We start from the raw sequence: 15,485 nt of genomic DNA, 5'->3' as shown, positions 1-15,485 counted from the left end.
AATACATGTCTTCTTTCTAACAATTGACGTCTACATTTTACATTTATTTCCATAACAGCATATTTTGTGAAAAGGATAAAAAATAGGGATATTTGGTCTAAACATTTACAAAATAACCCTGAGTTTTTTTTTAGTGTGTTCAATCAAGGTACTGAGCTTAATAAAAAGTGATCTGTATTTTCTTTTTTCTATTGGTTGCTTAGAAGTATTTCAGTCGCTTAAAATATCTTACTTGTGTAAGAAGTTTTTCCTTTTCTTCAGTCTCTTCTGGTGTAAGAGGTTCAGCTCCATCAATTTTTTTTTGCTCCTCTCTTTGAGCCACAGCTGGATTTGGGATATCAGAATTCCTTGGGACCTATAGATTAAGAAATGAGTTATGAGTAAACTGTTGAGAAAAATTAAGGTGTATATATATACATATCAATCTTCAGTTACCTCAACAATAAACAATATAAAGTATGACAGAATGACACATGGTCTACTCCACATTCCTACCACCATGTTATTACCAAAATGACAACCTTAAATGTGCCACATGGTATTTTAGAGTTAAAACCCATTGCTAAATGCCATATTATATTCTAGATTTAGTTATACTGTGGAACAAAATATATCCTTATTATATTGTAATACATGGTAAAAATAGTAATGTCATTATCCCCAATACCAACATTATACAATAAAGTCTCAAGCCCAGAAGAAACAAAGTTTGGCAGTACAAAAAGAGCCCATATTCACCCGGCAGTATAGACAGCAGTAGAGAAATGGCAATGCACCTGAAGATTGCATCCAATGCTCTTGATCAATTCATTGTGCAAAAGGAAAGGCATGTTTTTATTGCCTTCCAGCTTTGGAAAGGGAGACCATCTTCACATAAAATGCAACAAGTCTAGAAGAAGTGACAGGATAATGGAGAAGCAGAAAATATAGGTAATATACAAGTTGGGGCAAAAGTAGGTTTACAGTTCTAAGTACATGAAACAGACTTTACTCTTGTATTATTATTTATTAATCATTGTATTATATTTTCCATACAAGCGACTGTAAACCTATTTTCGCCCCACCAGGAATATAAGAAGGTAGGGGTAGTAGAGCACACAAACATCTGTGATGGGACCCGCAGCCAAGGGAAAAGGACCACAGTAGTAGTGACTAACAGAATTATAAACAGTGTTCTGGGTAGAGAGCTGTAAATACACTTACAACTAAGGAGAAGATAGCTCAAGTTCAAAAGACTGAGGACAGAAGCTCAGCTCTGCAAGGAGGCAGTCAGTCACCTCTATCTCAAAACCATAGCCTCAGAGGCCTCAGTGTGGCACAGTGAACACAGAAAACCAGTACGGTTCAGCAGCATGGAGCAGCAATCATTGTATGAATGACAACTAAGTCACTCAGCCCAAAGCCTCACACCATTTCTATGTGCATCTGCAGTGATGACACAGCACACTGATTTAAAAGGTTAAGTACACAATATATGTATTGGTACATTTTACAGTATGCCATTAAACATGAAAAGGGTTGACAATGAGCCTTCCACTGTTTTGGAATGCACACCTATAATGAATGACTCATTTCCTAGGGGTAATAGACGGTTTTACTACAATATAATTATAATATATTATTTTTCTAATTTTGATATATATTTCATAGAGATTGAAACTGTATCATTGTAACTTAAAAAGAAATATTTTAAAAAACTATTATATCTAGCAGTTGTTTAAATATAAAACCTAACAGGGCATTAAAAAGGAATACTGAAAAAAAAAGACTGATTTGTAGTCATCAATACAGACAATCAAATTATTAAGTATTGCCTAAATGTCTATTATGTCTATAGCATTATGATGAGTATTCACTGAAATATAAAAGAAGTAATGGACATGATCCTTGCCCACAGGGAGCTTACCACCTAGTTGTGAAGTTCTGAGCTGTACCTTACCATCTCAAAGGATTTGGGGAGATGGAGAGAAGGGAAAGAATATCCTAGGTGGGAGCAGTATAAGCAAAAACATGAAGGAACAAATGTACAGGAAGGAACACATGGGGTTTATGTTGAGAAGGGATAAGAAACAAGGCCAGGTGGAGACAGATTTAGAAAGCCTTTTGAAACTACAGAGCAGGCATCAGAAAGCCACGGGAGACTTATGCACAAGGAAGTAAAGTGTCAAAACATAGTATTTGCATCTTTTAGCTTTGTGCTAGATGAAGTGGGGAAGCAACTAGAGGTAAGAGAACCAACTAAACTATTGTAATCTCGTGAGCTATGATCACCTGGCCTAGGATAGTAGCAAATGGAAATGAAAAAAAAAAAAAGGCATAAATTAAAACTGAAATGTATTCCAGTGGTAAACATGATTAAAAATAAAATTTTTCAATAAATAATTCAATTTTTTAAATTACAGACACACCAGCAATTTCATTCCTATTCACCCAAAGAAAGGAAAGAAATCCATACAAAAACTTTTACAAGAATGTTCACAGCAACTATACTCATATAGCCAAAAAACAGAAGGAAAAAAAAAAAAACCAGATGTCCATCAACAAGAGAATGGGTAAGCAAACTGCTGTAGTGTATCTTTACAACGGAACAGAACTCATCAATAAAAAAGGGAATGAACCTCTAACAATGGGGCAACTGAATGAGTCTCAAAAATAGGATGGTAACTGAAAGAGCCTTACAATAGCGTATGATTCCATTTATGTGCAATTCTAGAACAAAAAAATCTAATCTATGGAAGAAAATAATATCAGAACAATGGTTGTGTCTGGGGTTTGGGTCTGGGGATTGACTGGGAAGAGGCACTTTCTAAACTGATAGTAATGTTCCATATGGGTTTCACTTATGTAGATGTAAGCATTTATCAAAATACATCAAATGATACTTAAGATGTATACAGTTCACTGTATATAAATTTCACCTTAAAAAAGAACCATGTAAATACTGAACTCAGGTTAATGATATGCATGATAATTGTTTCTGGGTTAACTATACTTATGTCTGCAAGTTTTAAATGCATGAAAAAATAAGATAGATATCCATTTAATAGAAGGCTGGGGAACTGGACAAATAGGTGATAAATCAAATACAGTAAGATATAAATTGGAAAATATATGTGGCCTATATATGAGTGTTCACTGCACAATTACCTCAACATTTTAGTATGTTTGAAAAATGCTGGCAATAAAATCTTTGAAAAAAAATACAGACATAGCTTTACAAGTGTAACAGACCTTTAAATTGCTGAAATGTAAAATTACTTTAGCTTCAAATTTTAATTGAGAAAAACCTCTTTAATTGTAAGATATTACTCTATTAAATACCTTCAAAATTTCTATGTCCAGCAAACCATATTTTAAACAAGTATTTCATAAGCATCTAATTTTAAGACAGAATATGGAAAATATCCACACAAAACAAACTCTTTATTCCTACACAGATACCCCCAATACTAAAACTTCCCTCACTGAATTTTAGTAAAAACAAAATCAGAATGTTATATCATAGCATTAGATTTTAGGATCCACTACAAACTATTTCTTCCATAATCACCAGTCGTATTTTCAATACAGCAAAATTTCAGAATGCCTTCATCAATGTCACATGTACTATTTTAATTCTAAAAACTACCCAAACACATAGTTGCTAAATTTTTGAGAATTATAAATGACTCACCATTCCTAAATTCCTGTATCTCCTCCTACCAAAACATCTCCTTAATATTCATTTTAAAAAGGTATTCAATTTTTACCTCATTAGGTTCTTATCAACATTAAGCTTCTTGGAGTGATTTAAAAGTGCTATATAATAATTAAGTAGAAAAATCATAGACCAATAGTACTAACCAGATACCTCAAAAGTCTTGAGTACTAACACTGTAATTCTTACTGATGGCCCCCAGCAACACTTAATATAACCACAATGTACAAAAAGTTACCTTTCTAAAGGAAGCATCTCAATCACTATATGGATTTCTAGTCAGACCTTAAGGAATTTGCACCTAAGAGCTGTATTCCATGGAGAAGGGAAAATGTTTTTTGGTCTTGTTTCTTAGCAGTTTTCGTAACCCTTTCATGGAAATGTGAACTACTGGATTAAATGTGATGGCACACAATGAAAGCAGTAACCCGAACTCAGCTCACTGCATTTTAGTTCTACCATTGCCAAATGGGTGGCCCACAATGATGTGGCCAAGGCTCACAAAGATTATGAAATTTCCCCCATTTATCAAATGTTTATAACCATCCCTAAAGATTTTTTTATTGAGGATAAATGTTAAAAAGCTCTTAGCTCTCTTTGTCTTCAAATATGGCAAAAGTCTTTCACTCCAGATCTTAGATTCAATGTAATTTCTAAATGCTCTGGATTTTTTATTCTGCAATAGAAATTTCAATTAAGTCATCTCTTCCCATGTAAATATTTTAGTGAACAAGCAATTAAATGCATTAAGTAACTCCTTTAAGATGTAAGAGCAACAAAGCTTCTGAATATGTCGAACTTGAATCAAGGTCAAAGCTAAGGCAGCGGAGAGAATTGGCACATGTGCACAGCTACCTACCAAGTGGTTAGGGCAAAACAAACCTGTATTTCATTCAGCCTCAAATAAAACAAAACTCTTTAATTACAGATCTTATCAGCAGTATTGCAGTGACTTTGTGCTGAATATGGGGGGAAGGGAGAACAAAATAGAAAATAAAAATCCAAATAAGCAGGCCCTCAAGAAAAATGTTCTTTCCCAAATGCTTCCAAACTATTGAGCCCCTCACTAGCCACACCCCAAAGTACTACAGAATTAGACCCTGAGGGACTGAAAATGGACAAAAGGGTACCATGCACCACAGTGCCTCACCTATAGACAACACCTCTCTCCCTTGGGCTAACAATCATTTAGCAGAAAGGAGGGAAGCAGTCCCCTTTTGCAAACATAACTGTGTAGAAAATACCAGGTAACTGTACTACGGCAGTTCAGTCCATCTGAGAATAAATTATTGCTCTGTTCATTTGTGGTTCTGTTGAATTTTCTGGAGGTATGGGGCAGGGGAATCAATGCCGGATATCCATGAGAAATAAGTAACAGTTACCATAATCACACTGTCCTTGAAAGGAAGCTTTTGCATATGACTAACATGCCATGCTCTTCTCTCTCTACTCTGAACTCAAACATGAAACCCACCGAATTAAAGCACTCACCTTAGCTCAGGTCTGTAGCTTCTGGTAAAAAAATGGAAGAGACAAGGTTCGGAAAGAATCAACATCCAGAATGTATTCTTATTTGTCTTACAAATCCTCAGCTACAGATGCATACAGAGGATCAAGGCAAGTCTTAAGATGATACAGAAGCAATTCAGGATGGGGCTGAAGAGAATACAGGCTAAGAGTAGAGTGGTAGGGGATCATCCTCCTTCCTCCTCCTCCACCTCCTCAACTTCCTCTACATCCCCTCCACCACCGCCACCACTACCACACTCCAAGCCACCACCATCTTCTCTCATCTTCACACTTCAATAGCCCCCTGGCTGATTTCCCTGGAGAAACTCATCATTCTCTGTGTCACAGCCAGAGTGACCTTTTAAAAGTATAAATCTTATGATATTTTACCACTTACTTATAAGTTGTTTGACCTTTACCAAAATATTCAGACTCAACCTCTCTATGCCTCAGTTTCCCCATCTGTAAAATAAGGTTGTAGTTTCAGGGAGGTTATGAGGAGAATGAGCCAATCTTTTTAAAGAACTGAGAACAGTAAGCATCACAAGTAAGGACTAAATTGATAGCTGCTATTATTTTTCACCACCAATCCACCCTTCTGTCTTAAAAACATCTCAATGGTTTTCCTTTGCTCTAAAGCTGAAGTTCAACCTCATTAATATGACCTATAATGGCCCTACATGATACAACTCCACCTGCTCATCTGCCGCATGTCAAGTCACTCTCCTCTTCACTGGCCCGCTTTCAGTTTCTAAAGGGACAATCCTCCTTCCTACCACAACACCTTTGCAGGTATGGCTCCCCTACCTGAGCTCTTCTCTCCCACATTACACTCGGCTAATTCTGGTGCCTCTCTCTGATCTCAGCCTACACGACCCTTCCTTAGGAACCACTACCTTGGTGTCGCAGTCCACATTAGACATCCATGTTATGCTCCCTTACGGTATCGCTGAAACACACAAATAACAATGTCATTACTCTGTGGTATCTGCTTAATATCTACATTAGGATGCAGTTCCATGTGCTGAGGGACTTTGTCTCTCTTACCACTTTATCCCCAGTGCTTGGCATACAATCTGACACAGAGAAATACTCAATGAATATGTATTAAATTTTTTAAAAGCCCCCTTTTCAATTCATTCTCCCTGCCCTATCACTCGTTTTCTGGGAGGTGAAGAAGAGAAAATAGTTAAGGTGCCATAGCATGGATTCCATATCATCTTCCCTCTCCTCATTCATCCCTTTCCTCTCTTCTTACACCTTCTTCCTTCCTATCACCCTTTGCAGCTGTCCATTAATTCCTCCCTCCTCTAAGGTTTCCTCTCTCTTTCCATCTCCTTCCAGATGGCCACCACCCAACCAGTCATTATGAGACCTCACCCCTAGCCATGAACTGCCAGTGATGAATAGCGCTGTTTACATTAAAGCCAGAGCTGCGAGGAGAATGTGATGGACACTGTATTATCACTGGGAGCAGAATTTTAGTATCTACAAAGAAAGGGCATAAACAGTTCTATCAGCAAAGATGATTTCTTTTATGGCTGCTTCTGGATTACTACTTGCCTCACCTCCCAAACAACATGTCACACCACTGTAAACACAGTCCTTATTTAGGGCTGCGGAAAGCAGCAGGGTTATGTCACATGCAGAAATAGCCCAGAACGTCTGAGTGGAAAGAGCAAACCATTTGAACACTGAGAACCTGGGTTTGAGACCAGCAGCCTTGGCAATTCTGTTAACTATGTGACCTCAAACAAGTCATTTAACCTCTCTGAATTTCCGTTTCCTCACCTATTATATAGAAGTGATAATAACACCTATTCCACAGGGTTGCTGGTAATCAAATGAACTATGAGTTCTAACATTTAAATTAATTTTTCATTCAAGTCTCACCAGTAACTCACCAATAAAAGTAACAGAAAATACTAATATAAATATAAAATAACATTTTATAGTCTTTAATGGGATTATATATATTTACCTCATGAAATCTTATTAACTACTTCATTAATTTTCCTATACTGTTTTTATTTCACATTTTGTACCTATATCTTGCCTATTTCTCTTGGTATTAGCGTTTTCATTTCCTTTGAAACGGTTTTACGCCTGGTCTGAATGTTCAACCACAGTTACTGTACTCTTCTACAACTTCCTAAGAAGGATTTCATCCAGTCATGTTGGTTAAATACACTCAAATTAAATCATATTTACCAAATTAGATTATAACTAACTACTTATATTCACCTTAAGCTTCTTATTCCTATTTATATATTTAAACTTTGGTACATTAAGAGCAAGCAAAGCTTTTTTACTATTGCAAATGGCAATGCCCCCATTCTGTAATAGTAGTAGAAATACCCTAGAGATCTACTCTAGTTCCAAAACACAACTAACGAAATACCTTATATAAATGGAGCTTGTTCTAGGTTCACAAAAGTAAATTTTAAAATACAGCTTCCACTTTGTAAAACTGAAAATTTTACAAAATTACAATAGTGTTAATATTTTTACAATTTAATTTACACTATTGATTATTACACTTTTGGTCACCCCTTTTTGTTCACTAGGAAGTCAATTTCACCATATAGAAATAACTTAGTATGTTTAATCTCTCAATGTGATACCTTTAGTGTGACAAACATTAAATTTCACTCACAAAAATGGGTTCTTATCCACCTATATAAATAAGAATACTGAATTCCAAAAGATCATTTTTAATGATGTAATTCATTATCATGTTTATCATTAATACCTAGTGACCACAGTCAATTAATCACCAACAGGGCTTTCATCAACTTTGAGCAAGAAACTCAAAAACACTATTTTTTTGTCATATTAAGGAAAATGATCAAACCTTCTCTATCATCTATCACACATTCATTTCTAACTAAACACATACTTATTGTTCTTTCTACACATTCTTTAATCACTTGAACACTAACATTGAATAATTCTCCATTAATCTTATGTAGTGATAACCCTACTGGTATTTCGGTAGTGCGACACTTTACTTCTAGTTAAACCTCTTTGATTTTAAAAACACCACTATTTTGATTTACTCTTACATCCTTTCACATTAAGATGGAACACCTTCTATTCTAGCTCAGTAGATTATATTACCTTAAAAGAGTACATTACACTAGTCTAAAAATTCAAATGTTACCTTATAGCCTATCGTCTTCCTGTAATAAAGAATTTCCTTTTCCAGGAGCTCAAATAAACGTGGTGGGAAAAACTGAAAATCCTGAACATTTGGCTGTTTTGAAGGTCGTGGAGCCTGTGGGGGGAAAACACATGATATACACACACACACACATGTGTGTATATGTTTTCAGGTGAACATGTTTATATTTTGCTATTTCTTTAATATACAGAAAAATAAATACAATGAAATCCATTGATATGGCTAGGCCATATCAAATACTCTTCTGTATTATTGTTATATTTTAGGGACTATGACTTAGCATTATTGTAAGTAAATCTGAATCACAGACCATGTTACAAAAGAATCCTGCTGCAGGATGTAAAAACAGCCTCACACTGTTTTTTACCTTTGGAACCTTTGGCTCGCTGACACGTAAAGCCTCTCTAAAGTAGGCATCCACTGCATAGTTTGCTTTGCGTTCTCGTTTAGGAGGTTCAATCCATTCCACCATCCCAAGCTATACACAAGAAACAAGAACAAGGAGTTTAATTACTTTGAACTGTTTTATAAAAATCAAGCACATCAAGGTTTCAGAAGCATGAGAAAACCAAAACCCTTAGGAAGAATCAAATCACACAACTGCACGTACCAAGTGCTAAAACCTTGCCCTGTATACCAAGTTTAAGTGCAAAGATGGTGTCCTTCTCTTTCTTTTTCTTTTTTTTTTTTGAAGTACATTTAAAAACTTGGTTCTTCCTTACTAATTGAGAAGAATCTTCACAATCTGGCTAGTGTTTTTTGCCTAATAAATGAATACTATCTAATAAAGAAAGAAGACTGACATTGATTCTGGTGACTGTGTTAAAATAGCTGAAAAGGGTAAATGATGAATATCAATATGACAGGCAGATATCCTTAAAATCAAGATACATTTTTAAATGAGACCACTTGGTAGGTTAGCTATGGGTAAAACCAGTGAAATCAGAACGACCTGAATTTGAAACCAGGTTCTGCCACTTGACCAGTTGTATAACTTTGGGGAAATTATTTTTTACATCTACAAAATGGGAATAATAATACCTGTGTTAAGGATTAAATGTGACCATATATGTGAAAACACTAGATAAAGTGTCAAGAGTTCAATGTAAGTTATTATTAAACATCCAAAGCAGGGTAAACAGTGATTTGGTAGCATTACAAAACTTCACCCCAATACCAGCTAGAAAATACAATTTAAAATAAACAGATAAAACCTGACAATACAAACTTATGGAGTCTGTAGAAATGGTTTTCTTGCTCAGACATTTTTCTTGATTTCATAGTGCCTAGCCCAGTGCCTTTACACAACACGGGCCTTTATCTACAATGAACAATTCCACTATATTTGATCTTATGTAAGGGTTGAGTTCCAATCTTTGTTTCATATTTAAAGAGTGGATGACAGCCCTGCCTGGTGTAGCTCAGTGGATTCAGCACAGGTCTGTGAACCAGAGGGCCACCAGTTCGATTCCTGGTGGGGGCACATGCCTGGGATGCAGGCCAGGTCCCCAGTAGGGGGTGCGTGAGAGGCAACCACGCATTGATGTTTCCCTCTCCTTCTCCTTCCCTTCCCCTCTCTCTAAAAATAAGTAAATAAAATCTTTAAAAAAAAGTGGATGATAAATTAAGATTTACAAACTCTCAGTGTCTAGAGAAGTAAAGGCAAAACACAAACATAATGGTGGCATCTACATACGTAAAAGTCTATCACACAGAAAATAACACAGTTCTTCATTGATTTATAAGATTAAAAACGTAGAAATTCACAGCAAAGTAAGCTGCTACTCAATATAATTTAACAAAAATGTCTTAGGTACCAATTGTATTATTTGCAAAGCATACAAAAATAAATAAAATAATCTCTTCCATTAAAGAGCTTATAAATCAAGTAAGAAATTTTCTGATAACCAGAGAGTATAAAACAATGAAATAAACTATACTGAGAGGAGTAGGATTCCCAACACAACCACATTCAGAGGCTGGATAACTGTCCTAGATGCTGTAATGGGACTTCTTAATTACAAAAAATATTAGAGTAAATAAACTTTAAGGTCTCTTTTAAATTTAGACTTACAAGATATAGATAACATAATGTGAATTTACATAAAATGAGAACTACGCAGAGCAGTGAAATGAGATTTGGCCCCCTCCTCAGATGGATTAATGTGGGATAATAGTAATATTTTATAAATAATCAATATTTTATGTGTTCCAATTGGGGTGAAAAATAAATCAATAATTTAAATTAACTTTCTTAATGTATTTGGCCATTTAACCTACTTGTTTGAAGGCCTAGGTATTCAAATTTGAAATAAGCATTAAAGACCAACTCTGGAACTTTCAAAAACAGAATAAATCATGCTGAATTAGTTTGTTTTACACAAGAGTACATTAATACTAACTTACTCAGGTTAATTTATTCAGTATCAATGTCTATCATTTTGACTTAACCTACCAGGTATGGTTGTAAAGTACTGTGAGCGGTTCAACAAATCATATATGAAAATCTACCTCACTGGGTAACTCCCATGATTTATGTATAAATAATATTCTCACAAATTTTCAATCCCTTCAAAGGACAATATGAACCTATTTTAAGAACCTATTTAGGAAATATGAAAAAACAAGTAAAATATAATCTCAGATACTCAGAAAAATCTGATTTGTCAGAAATTCAATTATAAAAATATATCACCATCATTATTAAAATTTCTCTGTATATCATTATTTTGTTAGAATTAGGAACACAGGAAAACTGGTTATATTAGAAAAAGTACTGTACTAAGTCTAATTTACCTCTAAAAATGTAGATAAGCTCCATTGATATTTGGTCTCTTCACTGTGTAATATTTTTTCACTTCGTAAAACACTCTTAATAACAGTAAGCCCACAGGAATAACTATATAAAATTCGTATCACATAATGAGATCTAAAAAGCATAGTAGGAAGGCAATTTCCACCTTGTGCATGTAGGTCATCACCTCTATCTCATCACAATAAAACGTAAACAGGCAGAATTAAGGTTATAGATATAACTAGACAGATTTAAAGTCAAGACACTAAAAACTACCAGAAATAATGAGTGTCACAAAGCACTGTCAGCATATTTGTTGCACTGCAAACTAAAATGGCTCAACTCTCATTTTTCATTAAAATCAATACCCAAGAATAAGCTTTTTAAAAAATAAAATTCACTTCTGTCAGTTAAAAAATATATATAACAGCTTGATAAAACAATTTGAGCAATGAAATGACAGAATTTTAACATAAACCAAAAAATAAAATAACTATCCTTGGGTCCATGTTGATAAATGAGCATATAAATAAATGTGAATAAGGGACAGCTCTTCCTTACAACAAAATCCAATTAATAAATGTGGATTTGTTAATGAAGAATTTTTTTTACGTTACCATTAGGCAAACACCACGACAATAACTGCTGCAGGCAAACTCTGCCAATAGATGCTAAAATCAGCGCACAGAAGTTTGAGGAGTATGTTCGCCCAAGATATTGTATTGTACACAGGAAGAAAGACTTACCCTATAGTGGAGAAACCCAGCAGACACCACCTCAACTAAGTGATAAAGATTAACGTCCCCAGTAATAAGATATAGCGACATATGTTCCCTGGTATGATGTGCTGAGGAGGACACTGTATCCCTTCCATTGTATTCTTGCCAAAAATGCATAGTTTCAATCAAGACACAAGAAAATGTCAGACAAACCCAAAGTGAGAGACAAACTACAAAATGACTGACCAATCCTCTTCAAAAGTGTAAAATTTATGAAAGACAAAGACAAACTGAGATCTATACAGACTAGAAGAGACTAAGGAGCTATAGAAACAAAAAATGCAGTGTGGGTTAAGACAATGAGAAGATGAGCCACAGCTTGGGAGAAAATAATTGCAAAAGACATATCTGATAAAGAACTATTATCCAAAATATTCAAAGAACTCTTAATACTCAACAATAAGAAAACAACCAATCTGATTAAAAATGGGCAAAAGACCAGAACAGCCACCTCCCCAAAGAAGATATATAGATGGCAAATAAGCAAATGAAAAGATGCACCACATAGTATGTCATCAGGGAATTGCAAATTAAAACAACAAGGTACCACTACATACCTATCAGAATGGCAAAAATCCAGAACACTGACAATACCAAGTGCTGGCGAGGATGTATAGCAACAGGAACTATCATTCATTGTTCATGGGAATTCAAAATGGTACAGCCACTTTGGAAGACAGGTAGGCAGTTTCTTATAAAACTAAACATATACTTACCATACAATCCATCAATCATGCTTGTTGGTAATAACCCAAAGGTGTTGAAAATCTGTGTCCACACAAAAACCTGCACATGGATGTTTATGGCATCTTTGTTCAATAATTGGCAAAACTTGAAAGTAACCAGGATGTCCTTCATTAGGTGAATGGATAAATAAACTGTGGTACATCCAGAAAATGAAATATTACTCAGCACTAAAATAAAATGAGCTATCAAGCCATGAAAAGACATGGAGGAAGCTTAAGTGCATAATGCTCAGTGAAAGATGCCAATCCGAAAAGGCTACATATTGTATGATTCCAACTATATGACATTCCAGCAAAGGCACACAAACACCAAAAAAACCATGAAGAAGGTAAAAATATCAGTTTGTTGCAGAGGTTGAGAGGAGGGAGGGAATAAACAGGCAGAGCACACAGGATTTTTAGGGCACTAAAACTATTCTGTGTGATACTGTAATGGTGGATCCATATCATTATTCATTTATCCAAACCCATAGAATGTATAACATCAAAAGTGAACCCTAACATAGATGTGTCAATGTAGGTTCTATAGTATTAAACATTCCACTATGGTGAGGGATGTTGATAGGGAATAAGGCTGTGTTTGTGTGGGGACAGGAGGGATATGGGAACTCTACGTTTTCTGCTCAATTTTGGTATGAACCTAAAATTGGTCTTAAAAATAAAGCTTTTTTCTTCAATTACAGTTTACATTCAATATTATTTTTGTATTAACTTCAGGTGTACAGCATAGTGGTTAGACAATCACATACTTTACAAAATGTTCCATCTGATATTTCTGGTATACCCACCTGGCACCATACACAGTTACTACAATATTATCGACTATATTTCCTATGCTGTACTTTATAGCCCCATGACCTAGAGGATATCATGATAAGTGAAATAAGTCAGTCAGAGAAAGACAAATACCATATGATTTCACTCATATGCAGAATCTAAAGAACAATATAAATGAACAAACAAAACAGAAACCAACTCACAAATACAGAGAAGACTGAAGGTTACCAGAACGGAGGGGCTGAGGGCACTGGGCGAAAAAGGTAAAGGGATTGAGGTGTACAGATTGGCAGTTACAAAATAAAGCTCTGTTTTTACAAAATTGTAATGTGGGATCCCAGGCTGTATTCCATGGAACAGGGAAAAGACATTAGGGGAAAATGTGTTAATCTCCTGGATTCGATCATTGTACTATAATTATGTAAGTTGTCAACATCAGGGAAAGCTGAGTGAAAGATATATGTGAACTCAGCACTATTTTTTTGTAATAAACTCTAAAGTCATTTCAAAATAAAAAGTTTTTAAAATTACAGCCACAATTCAATTAAACAAACAAAATAAATAAAACTCCCTTTTCTTCAAAGGACTCTTGCTGTCCATGTAGTATAATATAAGGCATTATTTCATAAATGAGACCACCTTTAACAAAGTCCTTGTATCATTTAAGTATGTTAATATTATCACTAATATGTTTAGTACTAAGTGCCACACATTATTCTAATTACTTTATGAACATTAACTCATTTAACCCCAGAATCATTCTAAGATGTAATTAGTATGAGAAAACTGGGTACCCAAAGTTACTTAGTGATAGAGTTGGGATTTTAGCTTCAGAATTCAGGAACTCAACTACACTCCTACAGTGCTTCTCAAAAACAAAAGTAATAGTCATAGCAGCAACCACAGCAAAAATCATGACAATAATGGTAATAATAAACCAGCAAAATATATTAAAGATAGCCCCTGCATGAGATCTTTTGACCTCCATGAAATTTCTCTGTAGACTATTGTAATAGGTAAGTGCCAGTGAATTTTATAATTGTTATGGGAAGAAATGCTAATTTCAGAGGCTAATGGTTAAGGATAAAAAGTTACCTTCTGTTTTTCTCTATAATCTTCTCCTTCAAACTTGTACAAACTTTGTTCAGTGTCCATTCTAAAATTTCTCAGAGAAGACTCTCCCATTTTCTGCAAGCGTTCATTCATCTCTGCGGTCTAAATTTGAATGCATTGAAATTAGAAAATTATCACTGAATTACTAAAAAGTCTGAATATTCTCTATCTTTTTAAAAAGTCAGGTTTTGACATGAAATACTCAATATGTTCATTGTAAGGTAAGGATGCAATGCTAACATCAAACTTGAATATAAATTCGACATGTCCCAAGTGTTTTAAATACTTAGATGGTTCTTCCTAAGTATTACTTAGGTTTTCTTTAAAATCTTTTATCATTGAAGATATAGCCATATTATAGTTTCTATTGCATAACTTTAATGGGACAAATAGCTAATACTAAAATAAAGGAAAATATGGATCAAACAATGCATTTGCATACTAACACAAGATTACTCAAAATCCAAGATATGACCTCAGACACATGAAAAGATGTGCAACATCACCAATCATCCAGGAAATGCCAATCAAAACCACAATGAGATCACCTCACACTTGTCAGAATGGCTATGATAAAAAAAAGATAGGAGATTACAAGTGTTGATGAGGGTGTGGAGAAAAAGGAACCCTTGGGTACTGTTGGTGGGAATGCAGACTGGTGCCGCCACTATGGAAAACACTATGGAGGTTCCTCAAAAAATTAAAAATAGAACTACCACACAACCCAGAAATTCCATTTCTGGGTATTTATCTGAAGCAAAGATAATAACTCAAAAAGATGTTTGCATCCCCCATGTTCACTGCAGCATTATTTACAATACCCAAGATGTGGAAACAACCTAAGTGTCCATTGATGAATGAATCGATAAAGAATTTGTGTGTGTGT

General features: G+C 34.9%; 1 protein-coding gene across 9 annotated transcripts in view; it reads right to left on the bottom strand.

The window, feature by feature from the left end:
* SMARCA1 (SNF2 related chromatin remodeling ATPase 1) overlaps window positions 1-15,485 on the bottom strand; it is an 82,116-nt gene that overhangs the window by 32,993 nt on the left and 33,638 nt on the right. For all 9 annotated transcript variants that reach the window (XM_053917445.2, XM_071220248.1, XM_053917442.2 and 6 more), the window contains 4 exons: window positions 14,582-14,701; window positions 8,758-8,868; window positions 8,370-8,483; window positions 233-355 (listed from right to left, as the gene is read on the bottom strand). In XM_053917445.2, coding sequence (XP_053773420.1) covers window positions 233-355; window positions 8,370-8,483; window positions 8,758-8,868; window positions 14,582-14,701 — 468 coding nt within the window. The remainder of the gene's footprint in view (window positions 1-232; window positions 356-8,369; window positions 8,484-8,757; window positions 8,869-14,581; window positions 14,702-15,485) is intronic.

This window comes from Desmodus rotundus, chromosome X, assembly GCF_022682495.2.
Source record: "Desmodus rotundus isolate HL8 chromosome X, HLdesRot8A.1, whole genome shotgun sequence".
Lineage (NCBI taxonomy): Eukaryota > Metazoa > Chordata > Mammalia > Chiroptera > Phyllostomidae > Desmodus > Desmodus rotundus.
Note: the sequence above shows the minus strand (reverse complement) of the source record. Positions and strands in the feature narration are given on the sequence as shown.